Below are 20,098 nucleotides of genomic sequence, written 5' to 3'. Positions count from 1 at the left end.
ACAAGATGGGCTCTCCGGTGCTCAGGCTGCAGCTGGAGCTCAGCAACTGCCATTTCCCTTTTATTAACTTAACAAATAGATGCCCTGCTGGAGAGCAGGAAAGCCGTATTGATTCAGCACCTCCCTCAGGACCCATCTGTTTGCTGCATTTTAATATATATTAGGCAAGGAAGAGCCCTGCGTTGCCCAGTTCAGCTGGGCTGGGGCCCTTTGGAGCAAGATCCCAGCAAAGAGCTGGCCTGGAGAGACGAGGCTGCCCCAGTCCTTGGCACCCAGACCCTGCCTGGGGTGCTGAGATACATAAAGCGAAATCCCTGGGCAGACTCATTCCCAGAGAGCAATAACCTCAGCTGTTACTTGATACCAGTCAGCAGTGGGTGGTGCGCAGGCAGCACAGAAATGCAGCAGGCACTGTGGTCCCCGCGCTCTCCTGGCTGTGGTGTCTCTGGCCTGTCCCCTGCAGAGCAGCGGGGATGGCTGTGGGCTGGATAAGGCCCTCCTGCAGGCGAGGCTGAGCAGTGGGTGCCCACACCTGAGAGAGGTGCTTGGAGATACCTGAAGTTACAGAAATGGCACCGCAGTGGCCAACCTTCCCTTCCATTAGACCCAGGGCTGCTGCACTGATCTGGACATGCTCTCACACCTCTGCCCCATCCCCAGTTTCTCAACCAGCTTGGAGAGTGAGCCAAGAAGCCCCCAGGCCTCACCCTGGTGCAAAGCCTGTGCCTCCCTGTTGCCGCAGCCCAAGGTAGATCTGCCCAACTCACTTGTCCTCCCCAGAGGACAGGCTTGGCTGCAAGCAGGGGAAAGAGGCTCCAACAGAGATGTGAGGACACTGGGTCCAGCTGGTGGGATACCAGGAGACGCCCAGAACTTGGCACCGTCAAAATGGCTGATTAAGGTATGCGCACTTGGGAGCAGGACCTCCCTCAGCACGGTGACTGGAGACTGCCACACGAATCACTGACAGCTCTGGTTAAATGTGGTCTTGCATTTGCAGCCCCCTCCCCAGGCTGGGCTAGGCAGCAAGCAGCTGTGGGCACAGGCTGGGAAGGCAGGGTGGCAGAGGAAGGAGAGGACAGGGGGATCCACAGAGTCACACAGCAGGAACACTTTAATGACATGTCCAGCTCTTGCAAGACCCTGCTGGCACAGCATTGTCCTGTCCTGCACCAGCATCCTGGAGACCCAGCCCAAAAATTCTCCTGCAGCTGACAGAGCCCACCAGGACCCCAGGCAGAGAGGGAGAGCAGTGCAGCATTGCTCCAGCAACTCCCTGCAAGCTCCTGATGGGACCGTGCCCTCTGGGCTGCATTGGCACGCGGCTCACAGGTGAGTGGCAGCAATGGTCTTTTGGGAGGGGGCTGCACTGAAGCCTGGGGAGCTGGCTGGTGATGTGGCCAAGGTGGCCTGGGAGGCAGAGCCCTGCGGTGTTTCTCTTCCCTTTAGCAGCTCCACGGCTGCCTTCTCCTCTTCATCCATCTCCAGCTGGCTGCTGGCTGCCATCTTGTTCCTGGTCACTGCTACGACGGATGGGTCACGGGCCAGACCTGCAAGGCCCCACAGAGCCTGCAGCAGAAGATGGGCTCACAGCCCCATGTGTGCTCAGTCTGCAGAAAGGCACCCTTGTTTCCTTTCCCCTGCTGCCCTCTGCGCTGGCACACACTCGCTGCTCATCCTCATAGCTAAGCTTTGCCCTCCAACCCCCTGCCCTGGCATGAGCACGGCACCCCCGCCAGTCCCTTTCACTCCCTGGCAGCCCTGTCTTTCCCTCTGCCAGGCTGTGCCCCTGCCTTACCTCCTGAACGAGAAAGGTGATGGCTGGGGTGGAGGATGTGCTTGGGTCACTGCTGTCACCCCAGTGGTACCCTGAGCTGGATGCCATTCCTGCCACAGTGCCATCCTCTCCAGGCAGCTGGGCAAGAGGAGCAAAGAGCTGCAGCCTGGCCTTGGGCAATGCCCATGGAAGATCCCGCTCATGTTAATGTGGGAGCTGCAGGTACTGTTCCCAGCCTGGGCACCCACTCCCATCCTGCTGGAGGTCCTGGGTCCCAGGCACCACCCACAATGGGACCATGTGGGCAGAGAGATGGGAATCAGTCCTTATCTCCTGCCCTGGCACTTGCCAGGCAATGAGGCACTGTGGCCAGCCAAGGACAGCCAGGGGAGTGTGGGAGCAAACCTGACACACCCCTTGTTTCTGCCCTGGCTCTGGAGGCAGTTGGGGACCCAGAAAGTTGTTGCTTTGACCTGTCCCAGCTTGGATGAGCACCCCGTGCCCACTGCAGCAGCAGGCTACGGACCTGGCTCCTTCCCCAGGCTGATCAGAAAGGAAAGCTCCAGTAAAGCTGGGTTCATGGTGGGGAGCCCTATAGACCGGCTCCTCCACAGCATGGCTGTGACAGCCTTTCCCAAGGGTGGAGGGAGGTTCTCCCATGTCCCCCACATTGCTGCCTCTGGACATGCGTTGCCTCCTTTACCTCCTGGGGGACAAGGTGCAGCCCCAATGATGGGTGGCCCCCAGAGGTGGCCCCTCGCCTGCTGCTCAGCCTCCGCTGCAGCCTCGCCATGCATAAGGGGTGGTTGTGCTCTGGGAGAGGGAAAGGTGGGGACATCAGATGGGCACAAGAGTAAGGACACCACTGCCACCCAGAGGAGATCAGCTGGGAACAGGTTAACTAGACCAGGGGAACCAAAGGGTTTAGGGGTTCAGGACCAACTGAAGTCCCAGCACCTGCCCACTATGCCATGCTGGCTCCTACTCACAGTTGGGAAGGAGAAGTATCTGTGGCAACGAACACGGTCTTGTGGCCCTGCTGTCCAGGGGTGGCCTGTGCCCCCCCAGCCTGAGGTACTGACTCTCTGCTCCATCACCCCAGAGGGTGGGAAGGTGGGAGGAGGGTCTCCTGGAGCTCCCCAGACAGGTTCTGCTGTGCTCGGGGCTCTCAGATAACCTCCAAGTTGCTGGGGTCTGTGCCTCCTCCTCCTGTCTGCCAACATCAGTCCCTTTCCCCTACACCAGCCCTTGGGCTGGTCCCGATCTCCCAGAAGAGGAACAGTGCTGAGACTCACCCCGCGCTGGACGCCTGGATGCTGCAGACATCATCTTCCTCAGCACCTTGTCCTCGTACTCCATCCTGGCAAGGGCAGGCAGGTGGGTCAGCCTGAGCAGGGACTGTGTGTCCAGACCACCTCCACCCAGGGGTACAGCCCTCCCCACTTTCTCCTTCCTGGGGAATGCAGCTCTGGGGGAGACCAGGAGGGGCACCTGGGATGGATGAACAGGGTGGAGACCCCAAGAAGTAGGATTAAATACATCCTCTTACACTGGTAACCCTTGTCCCTTGTACCCGTGCCCAGGCAGGTACTGGTGGCCCCTCCCTGGGTCTTGGCACTCAGGCATTGGCAGGGAAGGGGGAAGGGTCATTCCTGTGTCCTTGGAGCCTTGCTGTCTGCCTCAGTCCTCACAGCACCGAGATAAAGGAGTGATGGGAAGGACAAGAAGGGCACATAGGGTCACACAGTGATGTGCAGAGCCACACACCAGCCCTGGAGCTACCCTGTACGTTCTGGGGACATATCTGGGAGTGCCAGGGTGGGACGCAGGGCCCAGTGAGGCAAGGGCTCTGTCCTCCCTGTCCCCTTGCCTAGGCTCTGCCTTGTACCCCAGGGGCTGAACTTCTGCACAAAGCTCCTGAGTCCATGGAGCCATTTTGTGGAAGTGCTCGATTCCTCCCCTAGTCTGCAGGGACCTCGCTGCTGCAATTCAGCCACTTCTCCAGACTTTACCCATGCTTGAAGAGCCCCTGGGCAGGACCAACGTGCAGCCAGCCACCAGCACAGCTTCGGTGGGAGCCACCAGGCATGGCCTAGCTCTGGCCCTCCTCGCCTGCTCACGCGAGGTTCACCAGCCCTTACCCCTCTAGCCAGTCGTTGCTGTTGGCGTTGTTGACATTGGTGTTGCCTTCCTGGGGGAAGTCATCAAGGAAGACGGGGGAGTCAGGGTCCTCGCTGCCCACCTCCATGAACTGCAGGGGCCTCTGGCTGGCCACGTGGGGCTGCAGGAGGGTGCTGGGCTCCATGAAGCTATCGACCTGGCCAAACAAGCCACCTGTCCGCTGCAACCAACAGGGAGGGCATCAGAGGAGGCCTGGAGCTCTGGGCTGCTCTGGGGCCACTCCCATGAGAGGAAACACGTGGGGGTGCCTGTGGGAACAGCAGTCTCTGCTCATCTTTCTGCTTGGCCTTCACAGACTGCACAGTGTTGAAAGCCCGTGTGGGGAAAGTGAGGCACTGAGGGGTGATGGTCATGCAGCAGCACTGGGATGAGAACCAGCCCTGTGCATAACAAATCCTGCCACCTCTGTGGGACTGCCTGAGCTGGTGGCACCTCTGGACACAACAGGAGGTACAACACCACAGCTGCTCAGGCTGTCTCAAAGATTCCCAGGGAGTGGGAAGTGAATCTGTTCCTGCCCTGGTGATGAAGACACCTGAGCTGTCCTGCCTTAGGCTGGCAGAAGGTGTGAATGGGGCCTTCCAAGCCTGTGGGTAAACATTCAGCTCATCCCTGCCAGGCACATGAGCAGGGTCCTTGTACAGAAGGGAAACCGAGGCAGAGGGCAGGCTGCCCAGGATGACTCAACCAGCATGTCCTGATGCTCAGGGAGAGGAAAGAAGTCCTGAACCATCCTTGTGGTCCACACTGTTTTTCATGGTCAGGCTCACCTCTGTGGACTGTCCTCCAGCTGCTGGTAGCCATGCTGATGAACACATCAAACTGGGGGCTGGGCGGGACCAGCACCACCTGGGGTGCCCCAAGGGCTGCACTCACCCTGTATATCCCTTCCTCCATGGCAGCCTCCACCATTGCTCTTTCCAGCTCCTCCTCAGCAGTCAGGTCCCCAGAGATGGCCCGATGGATTTCAGGAGCAGCTTCTTCTTCAATACTCCTCAGCCCAGCCTGGTGGGGACAAGAAGGTGTGGCTGGATGTGGCCTGGCCCTACTCATCTCGCATTGGACTTTGGCGAGGGAAACACGATGAAGCACGCTCATCTGGTAAGCCATGCTGCCCTGTCGGGTCTCCTACCAGGGACAGCCCATGGGTCGCCCTGCAGCTGGCTGGCTCTGTGCTTGCTGAAACCGCTTCTGGGCTAATGCTGTCCCACCAAGGGGTATGCTAAGGGCAGCCTGACCAAGGGTCGGGCTGGTGATACTCAAGGGCTAGCTGTGCCTTTGCCCCTGATCTGGAGATATCTGACCTGGGGCCTGGCTCTTTTCCTTGCCTGCACCTTTGGAGCCTGGTCTTCTATCTCTACAAGTGATTTCCTCCCTATAAGGTCAGGAGAGGCTTGGGACATCCCAGCTACTCTGGCCAGGCACATAAATCCTCTCCCATCCCACCCTGACAGCATCCTTCAGGACTGCTGTGCCTGCTCCTCTGACTGCAGTGGTCCTGCTCAAGATCAGCCACGTCAACCTGTCTCTGCCTGATGTTGCAGTAGGCAATGAGAGATGATACTGAGAGCACCAGGCACCAGAACTATTTGCAACACTGCTGAGGAAAGGGAGAAGGCCCTGGGAATGGAGAAGAGTGGGGCCTAGATGAGCAGCATTTGGCCCAGACATTGGTCTGTGGTGGGGGTTTTCAGGTCTTAAAACTGCTTGATGAGGCATCAGACCTTGCTGAACCTTCTCTGCAGCCAAAGTCAGTGGGACAGAGAGTCAAAGCCTCCTTTGCTTCCAGAGTCACCTGCACCCTGGAGACTTAAGGTCACCCTCATCATTGGAGTACTCATGGCCAGTTCAGCACTGATTCACCTGGGGCCACCTCATTTCCAGAGCATGAGGCACAAAGATCCCTATTTGTCATTGCAGCTCTGTCTCCCTAAGTCACCCTGGTCTTCCCTGAGCTGGGGGAAGCCTCTGCCCTGATCTGAAGAGCTCCCCACCACACGCTGCCTGACCTTAGGAAGGGTCACCCGTCCAACACCACCCGCACGCTACCAACCTGGATCTCCACAGGATTCTTCTTTGGCCGGTACCCGTAATACTCCTCCTGGCGCTTCATGAACTTCCTGAAATGCTCTTGGATGAGGAAAGTAGCATAGAATTTGCCCACTGTCACCTCATCATCTGGAGAGGAGGAAACCAACCTGATGATACTGCCTATCACAAGGCCCCCAGTTGTCAGAGCAGCTGAGACCCCAACCACGTGTTGCTCTGCCCCTCTGGGAAGTACCACCAGATGACATACCTCCAATAGGTGGGATGACCTGGTCCAAAAGCTTCATACTCGTTCGCTTCCAGATTTTTTTGATAATGGCTCTGAGCTCCTCATTGGCCTGCTCAAAGTTACCTGCGAGAAAAGCAAGCAGGACAGAGTGGTTCATTCCCAGGGAATGTGAACATGAGCGAAGACAAAGAATGTGAAAACCTGGCCAGCCTTCTCCAGGGTGTGAGACCTCCTCTCCAGCCTTCCCACCCAGCAAAAATGAGCTTTGTAAGAATAAGGCTTTGATTTTAGCAAAAAGACTTTTACAACAGTGTGAGCCAGACATAGCAAATGGGTGGAGCGTTAGTGCCACCATCTATGTTCTGGTGATCAACAACAGATTTCGACCTCCCCTTTGGTGCTCCCACAGGCTTTACCATTCCTGCTCGCCTGCAATCCCAGTCTGTCCCCATGTGTGCTCCAAGATCTCCTATGCTCCTCCCAGGGCTGCCTGCACCGTGTTGGAGGCCACATTCCCCTCCCCAGTGGGAGGGAATGGACCCGTGCCGTGCTGCTGGAAGATGCCAGCCCCAGTGGCCCACCACTGCCCAGCTTCACCTCCTGCCAGAGCTGGCTGCCCCAGCCCAGCTGCAGAGCTGCTCGTGTGATACCGCCTGATCTAGAGGCCTGGAAACGAGCTGGTGCAGCATCTTCCCAAAGCAGGGCTTTGCAAACCGTGCTGCTGGCAAGGCAGGGGGCGAAAGCAACTCCGAACCCACCGCACCGCTAAATTCAAAGAGGCTCCATCCCTTTTCATTCCAGTCTGAGATTATAAATGCACAGGGAAATGCAAAACTGGAGCGGGTGGTGCTATGCTGGGGGCAGGGGGAGAGCAGACTACACTGAACAGTGCAGGAAGGGAGGCTGGTGGCTGTGCAGCATGGCAGGGACGGGAACAGGGTCAGAACTGCTCCTGAGCTGTTCAGGGTGAAGTTATGCAGCTGGGGTGGCATCGCTTCACTCTTCAGGGCTGCAACACATGTTCTCCAGGCTTGGCCTAAGCCGCCTCATGCACGTGCCCACGGTCTCTGGTCCAATGAGACAATTAATGGCATGAAGCCGAGGGTTGCACCAGAGGGTATAGTCCCATAGTCAAGTGCCCTGAGGTCCCTGGACAGAGGTGTGTAACCAGCACCCTGCCACACAATGAGAGGATCCCCCCCTTCGGGCCGCAGAGGCAGGCAGGAGCATCACTTACCTTCTGTCTTGATCTTGAGGGCTGTCCTCACCAGCGCAAAGAGGGTTGCATTGAAGGTGACGGTGCCATCGCTGTTCAGGGGCATGTTCATGCACACTAGTCGCTGCACAGCAAACCAACCGTGACCCCAGGCAACAGAGCAGGCTGCAGCTCCCCCCACACACACAGCTTGTTGCGGCCAGAGGGCAGCCATGCTGGCCGGGGAGAGGCTCTGCTTGGGGCACGGAGCTGCCAGCCGAGGAGCCCTCCCAGCCCTGCCCCCTCTGCCCAGGCCCATGGGGTTCTGCACCACCGCTTGGCATGGGCCAGGGGCAGCAACATCACTCATCCTAACGAGCCAGCTAAACCAGACCAAACTGCAGGGACAGCCAGGTCAGATCTGTGGAAATAACCTAACCTGTGGGGCACCGGTGCTACAGGAGAAAATCATAATCATACAATCATTCAGGTTGGAAAAAACCTTTAAGAACATTGAGTCCAACTGTAAATCTGACACTGCCCAGTCCACCACCAAACCATGTCCCAAAGTGCCACATCTACAGGTCTTTTAAATAACTCCAGGGATGGTGACTCTACCCCTCCCCTGGGCAGCCTGTTCCAATGCTTCACAACCCTTTCAGTGAAGAAGTTTCTCCTAATGTGGTTTACATGTGAGCTTCACACAGGCCCTGGGCTTGTGAAGCCAGGAAAAGTGTACTGATGCCTACAGAGCCAGTGATTCCAGCTCCCTCAGTGCTATCAGCCTTTGGAAACAAACTTCTACGGCCCAGTTGATGTGGCCAGGTGCTCAGGCCCAGCATTGCCCTCCTGCACCAGATGCAGATGTGGGGCACCCCAGTATGGCTTGAGAGTCCTGCTGCACTGAGGGCTCCAGGCTGGGCAGAGACCAGTGCACCAGTCCCACCCCCCTTGGGGTGGCGGGGAGCACAGGCAAGTCCTTGTCTTCAAGACCCTGAAACACATCAGCTCCATGCAGGTTAAGAGCACCTCTCCTTGCCCCCAGAATACTCCCCTCCATTAAACACTGGAGCTCAAAGCATGCATATAAAACATGACACTGGGAAGTTGGATGGATTGTCACCCTCAGCCTCCCTGGGGATGATGCAGAGACAGCTTGGGGAAGTTGTCCCTGTGCCCACACACCCTGCCATGCCCTGGCTTTTACCTTACAAGCTACGCGGTGTGGGCAGAACTTCCCGAAGCCCAGGGGAGGCTGGATACGTCTCAGCAGAGTCACCACATCCAAGTGTTTGATCCTCCCCCTGTGGAGCAACAGTCTGCATCAGCAGTGTGGTGGCAGACATGGGGGATGGTAGTTCGGGCAGGGGCCAAGTGGGTTTATCCTTGTGGCCTGCCCCGTGCTCCCGTGGTGAGCAAATCCCTACACTTCCCTGTGCTCCTCTTGGGGAGATCAGCTGACCCCCATGGCACAGGACAGCAGATAAAGGTGTGCAGTGGCATGGGACGAGTTGGCAGCATCACCAGGGCTGGATGAAGAAGGGACTGGAAGTCTCATGTCCCCAAATATCCCGATGGCTTGTATCAGCTGTGGAACATGCTGGCAAGTCCACATCTACCTCTGAGATGCTGGGATCTAACTCTTAGGCAGTGCCACAGCTCACACTGCCAAGCACGTCTCAGGGCAGCCCACCCCAGGCTCCCCATGGACCACCCCCTCTGTGCCACTCACCCCCTGTCACTCACTTGGCCTCGGGGTCGTACTCAGCCCAGATCCGTTTGAACTCATCCAGGTGATGGGGCCCAAGGATGGACCAGTCACGTGTGAGGTAGTCAAAGTTGTCCATGATGACAGCCACAAAGAGGTTAATGATCTGATGGCAGAGGAGCGGTTGTGAAAGACGCAGGTTAGGGCAGGGCCAAGCACTCAGCAGGTCCCTGGGCAGAGGGACAGCGACTGCCCTCACAGCTGGCAGCACCGAGCAGGGCAGTGGGAAAACAAGAGGCAGTTTGGGTTCCCCTGGGGCCAGGGCATGCTGTGGGTCACCCCATGCAGGGATGGGCCTCCCACCCAAGGATATCATGTGAAAGGCTGCAGCAGGCACAGGACATCTCTTCCATCTCCACCCTTGCAAGAGCCAACACAGACACATCTGGATGGCAGCACATGGGGGCTGTGGGATGGAACTAACAGGGGATCCTGGGTCCCACGGGAGTGTGGTGCCAGGTTTGCAGCATGGCTGGATAGATGGGCTGGATAATGCCGCTAGGAAGAGGGTGCTGTGGGCTCAGCCCCACAAGAGGCAAGTCTAACTCAACACCAGGGGCTGCCTAGGGACAGGACGGGGGTACCAAAGGGAGCCCCGTGGGAGCCAGCATACCAGGAAGGCACAGAGCATGTAGAAGCTGATGAAATAGAAGTAGGCGAAGCCCGTGCCGCAGGTGTACTCCTCGCCCTCAGCAAAGTCTGACTCGGGGTTGCACAGCTTGCCGTAGCTGCAGTCCAGCAGGATCTCCTGCCAGGCCTCGCCAGTTGCACACCTGGGGAGAGGGGATGCCTGCTGGTCCCTGCCTGTCCTGGACATGAGCCGGGCATGCAGGGAGGGCTGTGCCCAGCCCAGCGCATGGGGGAATGGGAAGCCACTGGGAAAGGATCGGTCAGGCTCCTGGGCTTGCTATGCTGCTGTCAGGAGTCTCTATTGAAAGCTCCAAAGTGAAGTGTTTGGAGTCAAGGAAAGCCTTGGGCTGGGCTTTTGCTTCCCCTTGAGTTTCCTCACAATTCACAAATTAAAATCCAGCCTAGGAAGGAAACATTCAGAATAGAAACCCCAAAGTGCCCCTCTCTCCTGCAGCTCAGCCATACCAGGTAAACCAACAGCCACTCCCAAAATGCTTCCACTGCTGCAAGAGATTTTTCTGTAGGGAAAAAAGAAATCAACTGCAGAAATGCAGGTTTCCCTTTCTCCAAGCTGGTGGGCTCCCAGGCTGATGCAGAGCCTAGCTTCCTTCTGGAGCTGCTTGCTCGCCATGACAAGACTGACCTGAAGAGCAGCAGCACAGCTTGTGGAAAGGTTTGGAAGTTGTTGTTTCGGTTGATCTGGGTCCCGTCCACCATGGCAATCTTCCCAAACATCTGTAAATCACATTGTCAGACACCCAGCACCCTTTCTCAGGCACTGGACACTCTCCAGAGCACCCTGAGCCCTCTTCCTCTTGTTTATTTGGCTTTGAGTATTCCCAAAATAAACTGAGACAGGGGTGTGGGTGCTCTGGGGCTCATGAACTCCTTGGACGTTCCTGCCTATGCTGAAGATGCCCCTGTTTACACTATACTTTATGTGTGCCAAGGAGACTTGGTCTTATGAACCAGGCACAAGCACTGGTACCTGTGTGTCTAGGTTGTGCTGTTGACTCCAAAAGTGCTATTTGCTGCATGCCTCAGTTTCTCTAGCTGCAGCCTGGGGATGGGAGGAGGCTGCTGGGGCTGTAAGCATCCATGGAGACCAGGGTGAAATGGTTCCATCATGTGAAAAGTCCCAGGGAGTTCCCGGCAGAGGGCCTAGTCCCATCTACCCAGTCACTATCAGGCTCAGGGCATCTGTTCAAGACCAAATCCCACACCTGTGCCTCTCACCTGCATGCCGATCACAGCATAGATGAAAAAAAGCATCACAATCAGTAGGGCTACGTAGGGCAGAGCCTGTGACAAAAAGACCATGGTTTGTGTGAGACACCAGCCCAGCATCAAGGCAACCCAGAGACAGGAGGTTGGGTCTGGAGCTCCTGCATGAGGCCAGCACCCAGGCCTCCCTGTGGGGAGGGGACAGCTTACTTTCTGTCTGTCCCTCTAACCACCTTCCCACTAGCCCCACTCTCCAGTTAGAATCATAGAATCATTAAGGTTGGAGAAGACCTCTAGGATCATCAAGTCCAAATGTCAACCCAACACCACCATGTCTCCTAAACCATGCCCTGAAGTGCCATGTCTACATGTCTTTTAAATACCTCCAGGTATGGAGGCTTATGCCAACCCCCAAGGGAGCACCGGGTTTTTGCAGCTGGGATGAAGGCTGAGCACAACTCCGGGCTCAGCCCAGAGCTGAGGGAGCTGCCAGGCGCAGGGGCTGTGTGCTGAGACGCTGCAGCATGCCCCTGAGCTACCCATTTGTGTGTCCCAGCCTTGCTGGGACCAGGCCTGATGTGCCCTGCCTGCTTGCCCAGCCCAGCGGTGTCTCAGGCTCTGTCACAGGGTGGTGTCAGCTAGGCAGCCCCCCTACATCCCCCCACCCACACAGGCAATGTTCTCCTACACAGCACAAGCCCCTGGTCCAGCGTGAGGCCAGCAGCCTGCCAGCACTGGAGCTTTCACCCTCTGCCTGGTGAAAGCAGACTGCTCGCCCATCCAGCCTGAGGATCAGAGCTTGATGCCAGCCCAGGGTATGGGCGGGAAGCAGTGTTCCTCACACACCTGGAAGGACTTGATGAAGGTCCACAGGAGGGTCCTGACACCTTCCCCCCGGCTCAGCAGCTTCACCAGCCGCATCACCCGGAACAGTCGGAAGAAAGTGATGGAGACACGGGAGTTGTCATCGGCGTCCTGCAGGCAGAGCACAACACTTGGAGGGCAGCTTGGAGGAGCTGATGCCTCCAGGCAGACAAGGGAGGGTCCTGGAGGGGGAAGGGTAACAAGACTCCCCCCAGGCACTAGTCATGGTCCCCACAGCCCTTGCCTGCACAGAGGACCAGACTGTAAAGGGGATGTGCTGGCTCTTTCCCTCCAGCCTTCCCAATGAGCTCATCCCCCCGGCCCCATTGTCTCTTATCTCTGCCCACCCTGGGCTGCTTGGGGATACCTGGTTATAGCTATGAGAGCAATCCCATTAGCTAAGGGGATGGGACACTGCAGGGAGAAAGGCATGCTGTAACGCAGGCTGGGAGAGCTGTGCTGTCCACTACATGCCAGGCAGGGCCACCCAAGGACAGCCTCAGGTCCCTTCAGGCTCTCACCCAGCACATACCATATGGGCTCCCACCTCATGCCCTATTTGTAAGGTAAGCTGTAGGCCAGGCACAAGGCACACAAAGGGTTAATGATGGCTGTTTAAGCACAGAAAGCTTGTTTTGAGGATGTCCCAGCAGGGCTTTCATGGACCAAAGAAGGGACTGAAGGCAGGGTGGTTCTGGGGGGGTGCTGCCCAGTGCCACCCTTACCTGCAGTGATGCCTTCTCTGTTGGGGTGGCTGCAGGCCCCCCTTGGAGGGGTGATCAGCCATGTCCCAGGGCTGGGGACTCCTGTGTTCAGGGCAGAGCAGGCAGGCAGGAGGGGAGCCAGCAGGCACAGCTCCTGGGCTCAAAGGGCCAGGTTTTGTCTGGCAGCACCTGGGACACTGGCAGCTGGAGATCTTGGGGGCTTGGTCACCTGCTCCCTTGGTTGCTCCAGCACGGCACAGCCTCAGCCCCAGCCACTGCCACCAGAAACCATGAGCAAACCCTCCTGGCCTCTGCCAGGCACTGTCCGTCCTGTCTCCAGCACCCCTTGGGATGACTTTCCCACTGCCCCCTCAACCTCCGAGAGCTGTTCTGCTGCCACTGGCTCCCCCTTGCTCCCATCACCCAGCCCACCCACTCCCAGGTATTTTAGGGCAACAAAACCCAGCTGCAAACATCCCTCCCAGCAGCTCCAACTTCCCCAGTCTGGCATTTCTGAGTTCCCAGGGCTGCACTAGAAAACACCATCTCCTCTCCCCACCCCTCTTTCTTTTGCCTTTCACTCTCCTAGTGCCTAGCACCTGCCCAGAGAGCAGGTTGGTCTGGAACATCTCATCAGCTCCAGTGCACCATGTCCCCACTGCTGGCACCTGGGCAGTGCCCAGTAAGGCCAGCTTGCTCTTTGCAGTTCCCAGCACCAGGGCCCTGCGACCCCTGGGAAGATGCTCCAGCATGTGGGACCCTGCACCAGCCTCTCCCCATTTTCAGAGCCCTATGGGAGCTCCTGTGGGCCAACCCAGGGCACCCCCATCCCACTGCACCCCCATGGTGGTCCCAGCCATGAGCACAGGGCTTGGCCCACTCATCCCCCTGGCACATCTGGGCAGCAGCCATGAGGCACAGCCAGCTCCCTGGGGGAAGGCACTGCATGAGTCGCCCCTCTAACCATTCCTCCAACTAACAGTGTCAGAGGCTGCATTCGCGCAGGCAAATCCCTTCAGGCCTTATACAGATGGGGTGAACCAAGGCCAAGAGTCCTGCCTTCAACAGCGAGGGACACCTTTGCTAGATGCTCCGTTGAGGTCACATAATGCAGTGCGGGGGGGTGGGACGGTGGAGGGCAGGGCTGGGCCAGCAGACGGATCCAGGAGTGCTGGTGAACAGCCCGGCACATCTCACGGTGGGAATGGGTGTCTGTGTGTGGTGTGTCTTGCCCCAAGTACTCCTCAGCAAGGGGAGAGCTACGTCCCAGAGGGAGCAGCTGGGTCTGGTGTGTTTTAATGGCATGCAGGACACGTGCACACTAGCCACAGGCACACCGGCACGGCCACAGGCAGCAAAGGGGAGAGAGGTGCACCGCAAGCACATGCAGCTGATATTTACAATGCCATCACAGCCTCCGCTGAGGCAGTACAATCCACCACTGGATGCAAGAACAGTCTGTCAAGAGAATAAGAGAGTCAGCAGAAGTGAGGCAGGAATGACAGGGAGGGAGGGATGGGTTGTTGCAGAAGAAGATGCAGAAGAGAGTAAGATGGAAATTGGGGACAAGAGGATGTGGCTGAAAGACGAGCATAGGGGAATGGCAGGCAGAGACCCGCTGTCACTTGGGCTCACGGACAAGGTGACGTGACTTCTGAGGGGCAGAGGCAGCACATGGATGGCCAGGGAAACACACTGATCACAAGGGACTTACCCACTTCTGTGCCCGACTGCAACCCACCTGCTGTGACGTATACATCTGGGGCAGGGGTGTTTGGGCCAGGAAATCTGGGCTAAAGCTCAGGACTGTGTAATTTTCCTGCATCCTATGGTCATCCCCAGGTCAGGCCCAGGACTGTGACAGGTAGGATCTGGAGGCAAGCTGCCCAGCTCAAGCCAACCCACAGCTCCTCCGCAGCAAGCTGGGCTGCTCTCAGCATGGCTGCTTAAATACCAAGATGAAATCAGGTGAAATGGGAGTGAGCACTGAGACTGGTAGTCCCATATGTCGGGAGGAGGCACATCACTGCCTGGCACTGTTCACCCACTGAGGAGGCAGGAACTGCTGCTCTCTGTGCACATCAGCACACGAAGACACACACAGGGCACACACGTTCACACACAGAGGAGTGCTCACCCCCACACACACACGCACACAAACCCTTGAGGCTCCTCAAAGCTAGCCAGAGACACGCTCCTCCCTGCAGAAGGCCTGGGATACTCTGGGGCGGGGGGACTCCTTCCCGGCACAGATACCAACACCTGACCCTCAGTGGGGTGGCCCAGCTCCGGTGTCCCCTGCACAGACCAGGCTTGTTCCGGGGGTTCCAGCCAGCGATTGCAGGAGGCTTTGGGTAGGCTGGGAGGGTTGGCCCTTGCAAAGGGGCTGAGCATGGACAATGCCAGTCCCTACACTTCAGAGCTTGGGGTAGCACTGCCAGAGGGGCCCTCACCCCTACTTCCCTCTTGCCCCAGACCCCGCAATACCCCCTGGGATTTGGGGGAAATCAATGATTGAACAACCATGAGGATCTGGCTGTGGTGGCTACCAGAGGGCTCCTGACAGCACAACTCTCCCCACAGCATCACCCTGACAGCCACACACAGAGACAGGAAGGAGGAGAAAAGAGGCAGAACTGAAAGAGACAAGAGGAGAGGACAGACTTTGCAAACCAGAGTCGAGTGCCTGGGTGCCACCAGGAATGGCTTGGCTGCTGTGAGGCATCACCCACCACTCCTGCACCACAGTGCAGGCTTGTTTCGTGAAGGCCACCCTCCACAAAAACACTGCAGCCCCCAAGGTCTGCTTGTACCGGCAAGTGGAGCTATGGTGGCTGCTGTGGCTGCAAACCGCTCCTGGGGACCAGAGGTAACAGACCTACCTTGCAGTGATCTCTCAGCAGGGAGGAGACTTACCAAAAGGTTGCCCCTCTGCCTCCTAATCCCCCTGCACATCACCAGCTGGCTGGGAAAAGCTTGGTGGTGCTTGGAGAGATGTGGGCTAGATGGGAAAGAAAGCACATGGAGGAGGTAGAGGAGCCATGGTGGGGCTCTGCTCTCAGGAGGGGACACAGATGGTCCCAGGAGCATGAGACCTGCCAGAGCAGGACGGCCTGTGACAGAGGTCCCTGAAGAGCTTGGAGGACTAGGAGAAGAGACCAGCGCTCTTAGTGCCCCAGCACCTACACCTAGGGGAGAGGACCAGGGAAGCTCAGGCCATATAGGACCATTCTTGAAATCCTGCCTGGCCTTCTGCACAGCCCTGCCACTGACAAAGGTGTTGTGGCACACAGAGCACAGCACCTGGGTCAGTCCCTGCCAGCCCAGCCAGGGCACCAGACCCCTCCGCGTGCCTGTGACCTGCGTCCCTGTGCATCCCCACAGACCCAGGGCGGAGCACCAGCAGTACCTCAGCATCTGTGCCAACTGGCCCAGCCTCTTGCTCCACATGGACTGAAAATCTCTGTCCCTGTGGCAAGGGCTTGAGCACCCTTTGAACTTCATTTCTGACTGACAACAGGATGGGGAAGGAGGTAGTGCAGCAGGACATGATACCCTACAGGCAATGGGGAACCAGGTCACAGGTGCAGAGAGCTGGGAGGCCAAGGATGGGGTCCCGGAGGACATGGTGACAGATGAAAGCTGCTGGCACTGGCATGAAATCTCCCAGACTGTCAAGGCTGAGAAGCCCAGAGGCTCAGGGGACCGCAGTGTCGATGTGCAGGGCTGTGCAGGGAGGAACGTGTTGCTGTCACGGGGGAGGAAGGTGGATGGTTTTGCTCATTCCAGCTCTGTGAGGCCTGGGCCACCCTCCAGAGAAGAAGGCGACCACCACCAAGGGCCCCTGAACACCCTCTTCTCCACAGCACAGAGAATGGCTGAAGGCTACTCTGCACAGAGGTGGCAGCGGCAAGCAGCTCTGCCAGATACAGCCCTGCGGTGCACCAGAGCTGGCAAGCCCTGTCCCCAGGAAGAGGAGGCATGTGAAGTCACTAGAGAGGGTTAATCTATAATCTACGTGATCCTACACCTGCTTCTGGAGTTACCGTCAGACCTGCTAAATGCAGCGCATGTCCTGCCGGCGCAGAGGGGCATTTTCAGTGCTAGACACAGCGTGTGGATGTCCCAGTGCTGTGAAAGGCAGTGGGATGCTGGCTTCCTAGCACTGCTCTGAAAATGCTCCCAGCAGAGTGCTTACCATATAGCCACTGCCTGCAGCCACCCAGCCATGGAGTGTATATGGTGTAGAGCTTCCGAAATAGTGTATCGAGCACACACGTGCACACATATACAGTCAGTATGTGTATATGTATGGATCACTGTACAAAGTGACATACGCAAAGCAAATGTCTTGAAATTTGTGTGAAATTTGTGCTCCCCTGGCATGGGACAGCAGTGTCCTGTGGGGACTGGGAGCTGTGGGAATCCTTTTTCTTCCCACCTGCACCGATCCAAGGCTGGACGCGTGGGTGACTGCCTCTCTGGGTGTGTGCACAGGGAAGACAGGCAGGGTGAGTGGGCAGGGGCTGGCAAGTGTCCTGCTGCTCACGGTCCAGCCCTGAGTTAGTAGACTGTTTTCCATAGGATCCCAGTGCCTACAGGCTCAGGGGAAGGGAGGGGAGGTGTCAGTGTGACATGATGGCTGGCTGGGAATTGTCCCCTATATTTAAACAGTGCTTTAAGGTCCATAGGGCCTCGGCTGTGGTCTCCACACACTCATGCCATGCACTGATCCTGGCTTGTCCCTCCTCAAAACCAAGGAGAGCAGGGAGAGAGGAGAGGACACCAACACTCTGCAGAGCTGGACACCACACCAGCACCCGTCTCGCCTCAGGGCAGGTGCTGTGGCACAGCCTCAGGTGGGTGCTGGCAGCGGTGCTCTGCGGGGACACCCTTGTGCCGAGCAGCCTGACACTTACATCAATCTCACTGAGGATGACATCAATGATGCTGCCAATCACTATGAGGAAGTCAAAGACGTTCCAGGGGTCCCCGAAGTAGCCCTGCCAGGGAAGAGCCAGAGAGGAGGTGTGATCATCCAAGGGTTAAGTGAAGGAGGAGACAGATGCGGGAGCCTAGAGGAAGGAGTGCCAGAAGGATCACCAGTGACCTCTGGCACCTCAGGGACAGCCAGAAGAAGGGATGGTGGTCAGGCCCTGTACCCTCTGGTCAATTGTTCAATCCTGTCTTGCAATGGTGTGAAACGAGGAGGGTGGGTCGGGGTGGCTAGAGCTATGACCCTACCAGTGACAGATGACTCTGAAGCTGGGAACAATGGCTGGGTTGGATTTGGCTAGCAAGGGTAGCCCTTACAAACAGTACTCCTTCCAGAAACTCACAGGTAGGTCCTGTGCATGGGGGTCCCCAAGGGTCTCACAAGGAGAATTTCTCTGGAGTTGCAGGCCTAGGGATGCTTGTACTGGAGAGGTGCCAAATGCCAGGTAAATGGACCCCTGTCACCTGAGGCCCTCTCCTGCTCTCCAGATCTTGCCCTCCTCTCACCTTGGCTTTAAAGGCCATGAGCTTGAGGATCATCTCCAGGGTGAAGAGGACAGTGAAGGCCACGTTGAGGATGTCTGAGATGTGGTTCATTTCTGCAGACTGGTTGTAATGCTAAGGAGAAGACAGGAGGAGCCACGTTAGCCCATGGCAGGTCCAGCCTCCCTTGTGTGCTCAGAGGTGTGTGCTGGATGCAGACCCCCCTCCCACAGACCTATAGTTCAGCAATGGTAAGCCAAAAAGGGACTTTCCCTCTGGGCTCCCCACATCCAACCAGTGCCACTTTGCCCCTACCCCCAGGGGTGCTGACTGCACGCCACAGGTTTCCTGTGTAGGAAAGACCTCCTCCCCAGCTCTCTGGGAGATGGCAGGGCTGAGCGATCCCTCCACCACCCGTGGTGGGCTCTGTGCCCCTTACCTGCATGCCCAGGCAGATGGTGTTCAGTAGGATCAGGAAGAACATGAGGTACTCAAAGTAGGAAGAGGTGACGACATACCAGATCTGGTACTGGTAGGGGTTCTTGGGGATGTAGCGCCGCAGGGGGCGAGCCTTCAGCGCATACTGCACACACTGGCGCTGGGGAGGGGAGGGCAGGTGTGATCCCACAGAGGGGCACAGGCACAGAGTCAGCACCACTGGCAACACTGCACATCCCCACAGACATAAGCTGGATACCCCTCTTCTCCCTCAGCATGGTGACATGGGCCAGGGACAGTCATGGTTCAAGTAACTGCTGTGCTTTTGGCAAATACACCCCCAGAGCACCTACACAGGAGCAATTTTCCAAAGCCAGTATTTGCCTCCAAAGATGGCCATGCTGCCCTTGTACTGACCCCTCCAGCCCTGAGCCTGTCTGGTTATCGTGGCGCTTCCCTAGGGTCTCTCAGGACTGGCCAAAGCAGCCTGAAGACACCCCATGAACCAGGGGTGAAGGGGGCACTGAGTTTTCTCTCTGCACCTGGGAGGTGCTGAGCAGGCCCTTCCCTCACCAGCAGGCCAGGGCCGTCTCTGCTGGGTTCACGTGCAGCTCACATCACCGCCGGCACCCTCACCTCAGGGTGCCCATGCTGCCTCTGCAGGCTTGCTAGCACACGAGCATGCCAGCACCTCCTCTGGGCCAGCAGGCAACCCTGTCTAGCTGTCCTCCCCAGTGCATGCCACATCCGATGCCGATGCCGGCCTCTCTTCTGCTGCTTCCAGCCTTGATGTCCACAGCCAGAATCACAGCATAACAGCATCACAGAAGGGCTGACAGTGGAAGGTGCCTCTAGAGATAGTCTAGTCAAAGTTCTCTGCCCAAAGCAGGGCAAGCTAGAGCATTATGCCCAGGACAGTGTCCAGTTGGGTTTTGAATGCCTCCAAAGACGGAGACCTCAGAGCCTCTCTGAGTAACCTGTTTGGTGCTTGACCACCCTCACTGTAAAAAAGGGGGTTTTTAATGTTTAAATGGAATTTCTTGTTTTCTTCAGTTTGTGCCCATTGACTTTTGTCCTGTCACAGGGCACAACTGAAAAGAGCCTGGCTCCATCTCCTTTACACCCTCCCATTAGATATTTATACACTATATTTAAGTCCCTATGAGGTAAGATCCCTATGAGCCTTCTCAACACCAAACAGGTTTGGTGCTCAGCCTCTCCTTGTATAACAAATGCTCCAGACCCTCAGTCATCTCAGTGGCCCTTTGCTGGGCTCACTCCAGTGTGTCCCTGTCACCCCTGTACTGCAGAGCCCAGAACTGGGCACAGCCCTCTGCTCCAGCTCAGCCTGGGCACCCTACCTGCACTGGAAGGTCCACCCCCTGGTTCTGGTCCACTCTGCCCTTCCCTTGGGAGGCCTGGGTGGTGCCAGGCATGGGCCTAGCAGACCCTGCCCTGGCAGCAAACAGACCTAGGGCAGGTTCAACTCATCTGCGCCAGCAGTGCCACCACTAAGGCCTGATCCAAATCTGCCAGCCCCAGCAGTGCCAGATCCAGGGCT

The 20,098-nt window shown here is 57.4% G+C and overlaps 1 protein-coding gene across 15 annotated transcripts in view; it reads right to left on the bottom strand.

Moving 5' to 3' along the window:
• Positions 1 to 1,096: 1,096 nt before the first annotated feature.
• The window catches only part of LOC104048797 (voltage-dependent L-type calcium channel subunit alpha-1S-like), a 50,186-nt gene continuing 31,184 nt past the window's right edge, over positions 1,097 to 20,098 (bottom strand). For 6 of the 15 annotated variants that reach the window (XM_064471800.1, XM_064471795.1, XM_064471794.1 and 3 more), the window contains 19 exons: positions 18,539 to 18,697; positions 18,124 to 18,234; positions 17,541 to 17,624; positions 14,023 to 14,079; positions 11,900 to 12,028; positions 11,066 to 11,131; positions 10,473 to 10,564; positions 9,813 to 9,972; positions 9,178 to 9,305; positions 8,639 to 8,735; positions 7,474 to 7,576; positions 6,258 to 6,359; positions 6,012 to 6,136; positions 4,835 to 4,963; positions 3,919 to 4,118; positions 3,073 to 3,137; positions 2,481 to 2,590; positions 1,799 to 1,915; positions 1,097 to 1,569 (listed from right to left, as the gene is read on the bottom strand). In XM_064471800.1, coding sequence (XP_064327870.1) covers positions 1,327 to 1,569; positions 1,799 to 1,915; positions 2,481 to 2,590; positions 3,073 to 3,137; positions 3,919 to 4,118; positions 4,835 to 4,963; positions 6,012 to 6,136; positions 6,258 to 6,359; positions 7,474 to 7,576; positions 8,639 to 8,735; positions 9,178 to 9,305; positions 9,813 to 9,972; positions 10,473 to 10,564; positions 11,066 to 11,131; positions 11,900 to 12,028; positions 14,023 to 14,079; positions 17,541 to 17,624; positions 18,124 to 18,234; positions 18,539 to 18,697 — 2,277 coding nt within the window. In that variant the 3' untranslated portion in view covers positions 1,097 to 1,326. The remainder of the gene's footprint in view (positions 1,570 to 1,798; positions 1,916 to 2,480; positions 2,591 to 3,072; positions 3,138 to 3,918; positions 4,119 to 4,834; positions 4,964 to 6,011; positions 6,137 to 6,257; positions 6,360 to 7,473; positions 7,577 to 8,638; positions 8,736 to 9,177; positions 9,306 to 9,812; positions 9,973 to 10,472; positions 10,565 to 11,065; positions 11,132 to 11,899; positions 12,029 to 14,022; positions 14,080 to 17,540; positions 17,625 to 18,123; positions 18,235 to 18,538; positions 18,698 to 20,098) is intronic. The other 9 variants (XM_064471799.1, XM_064471802.1, XM_064471798.1 and 6 more) reach the window with 9 other exon arrangements.

This window comes from Phalacrocorax carbo, chromosome 23 (genome assembly GCF_963921805.1).
Source record: "Phalacrocorax carbo chromosome 23, bPhaCar2.1, whole genome shotgun sequence".
Lineage (NCBI taxonomy): Eukaryota > Metazoa > Chordata > Aves > Suliformes > Phalacrocoracidae > Phalacrocorax > Phalacrocorax carbo.
This window is presented reverse-complemented; position numbering and strand designations above follow the sequence as displayed.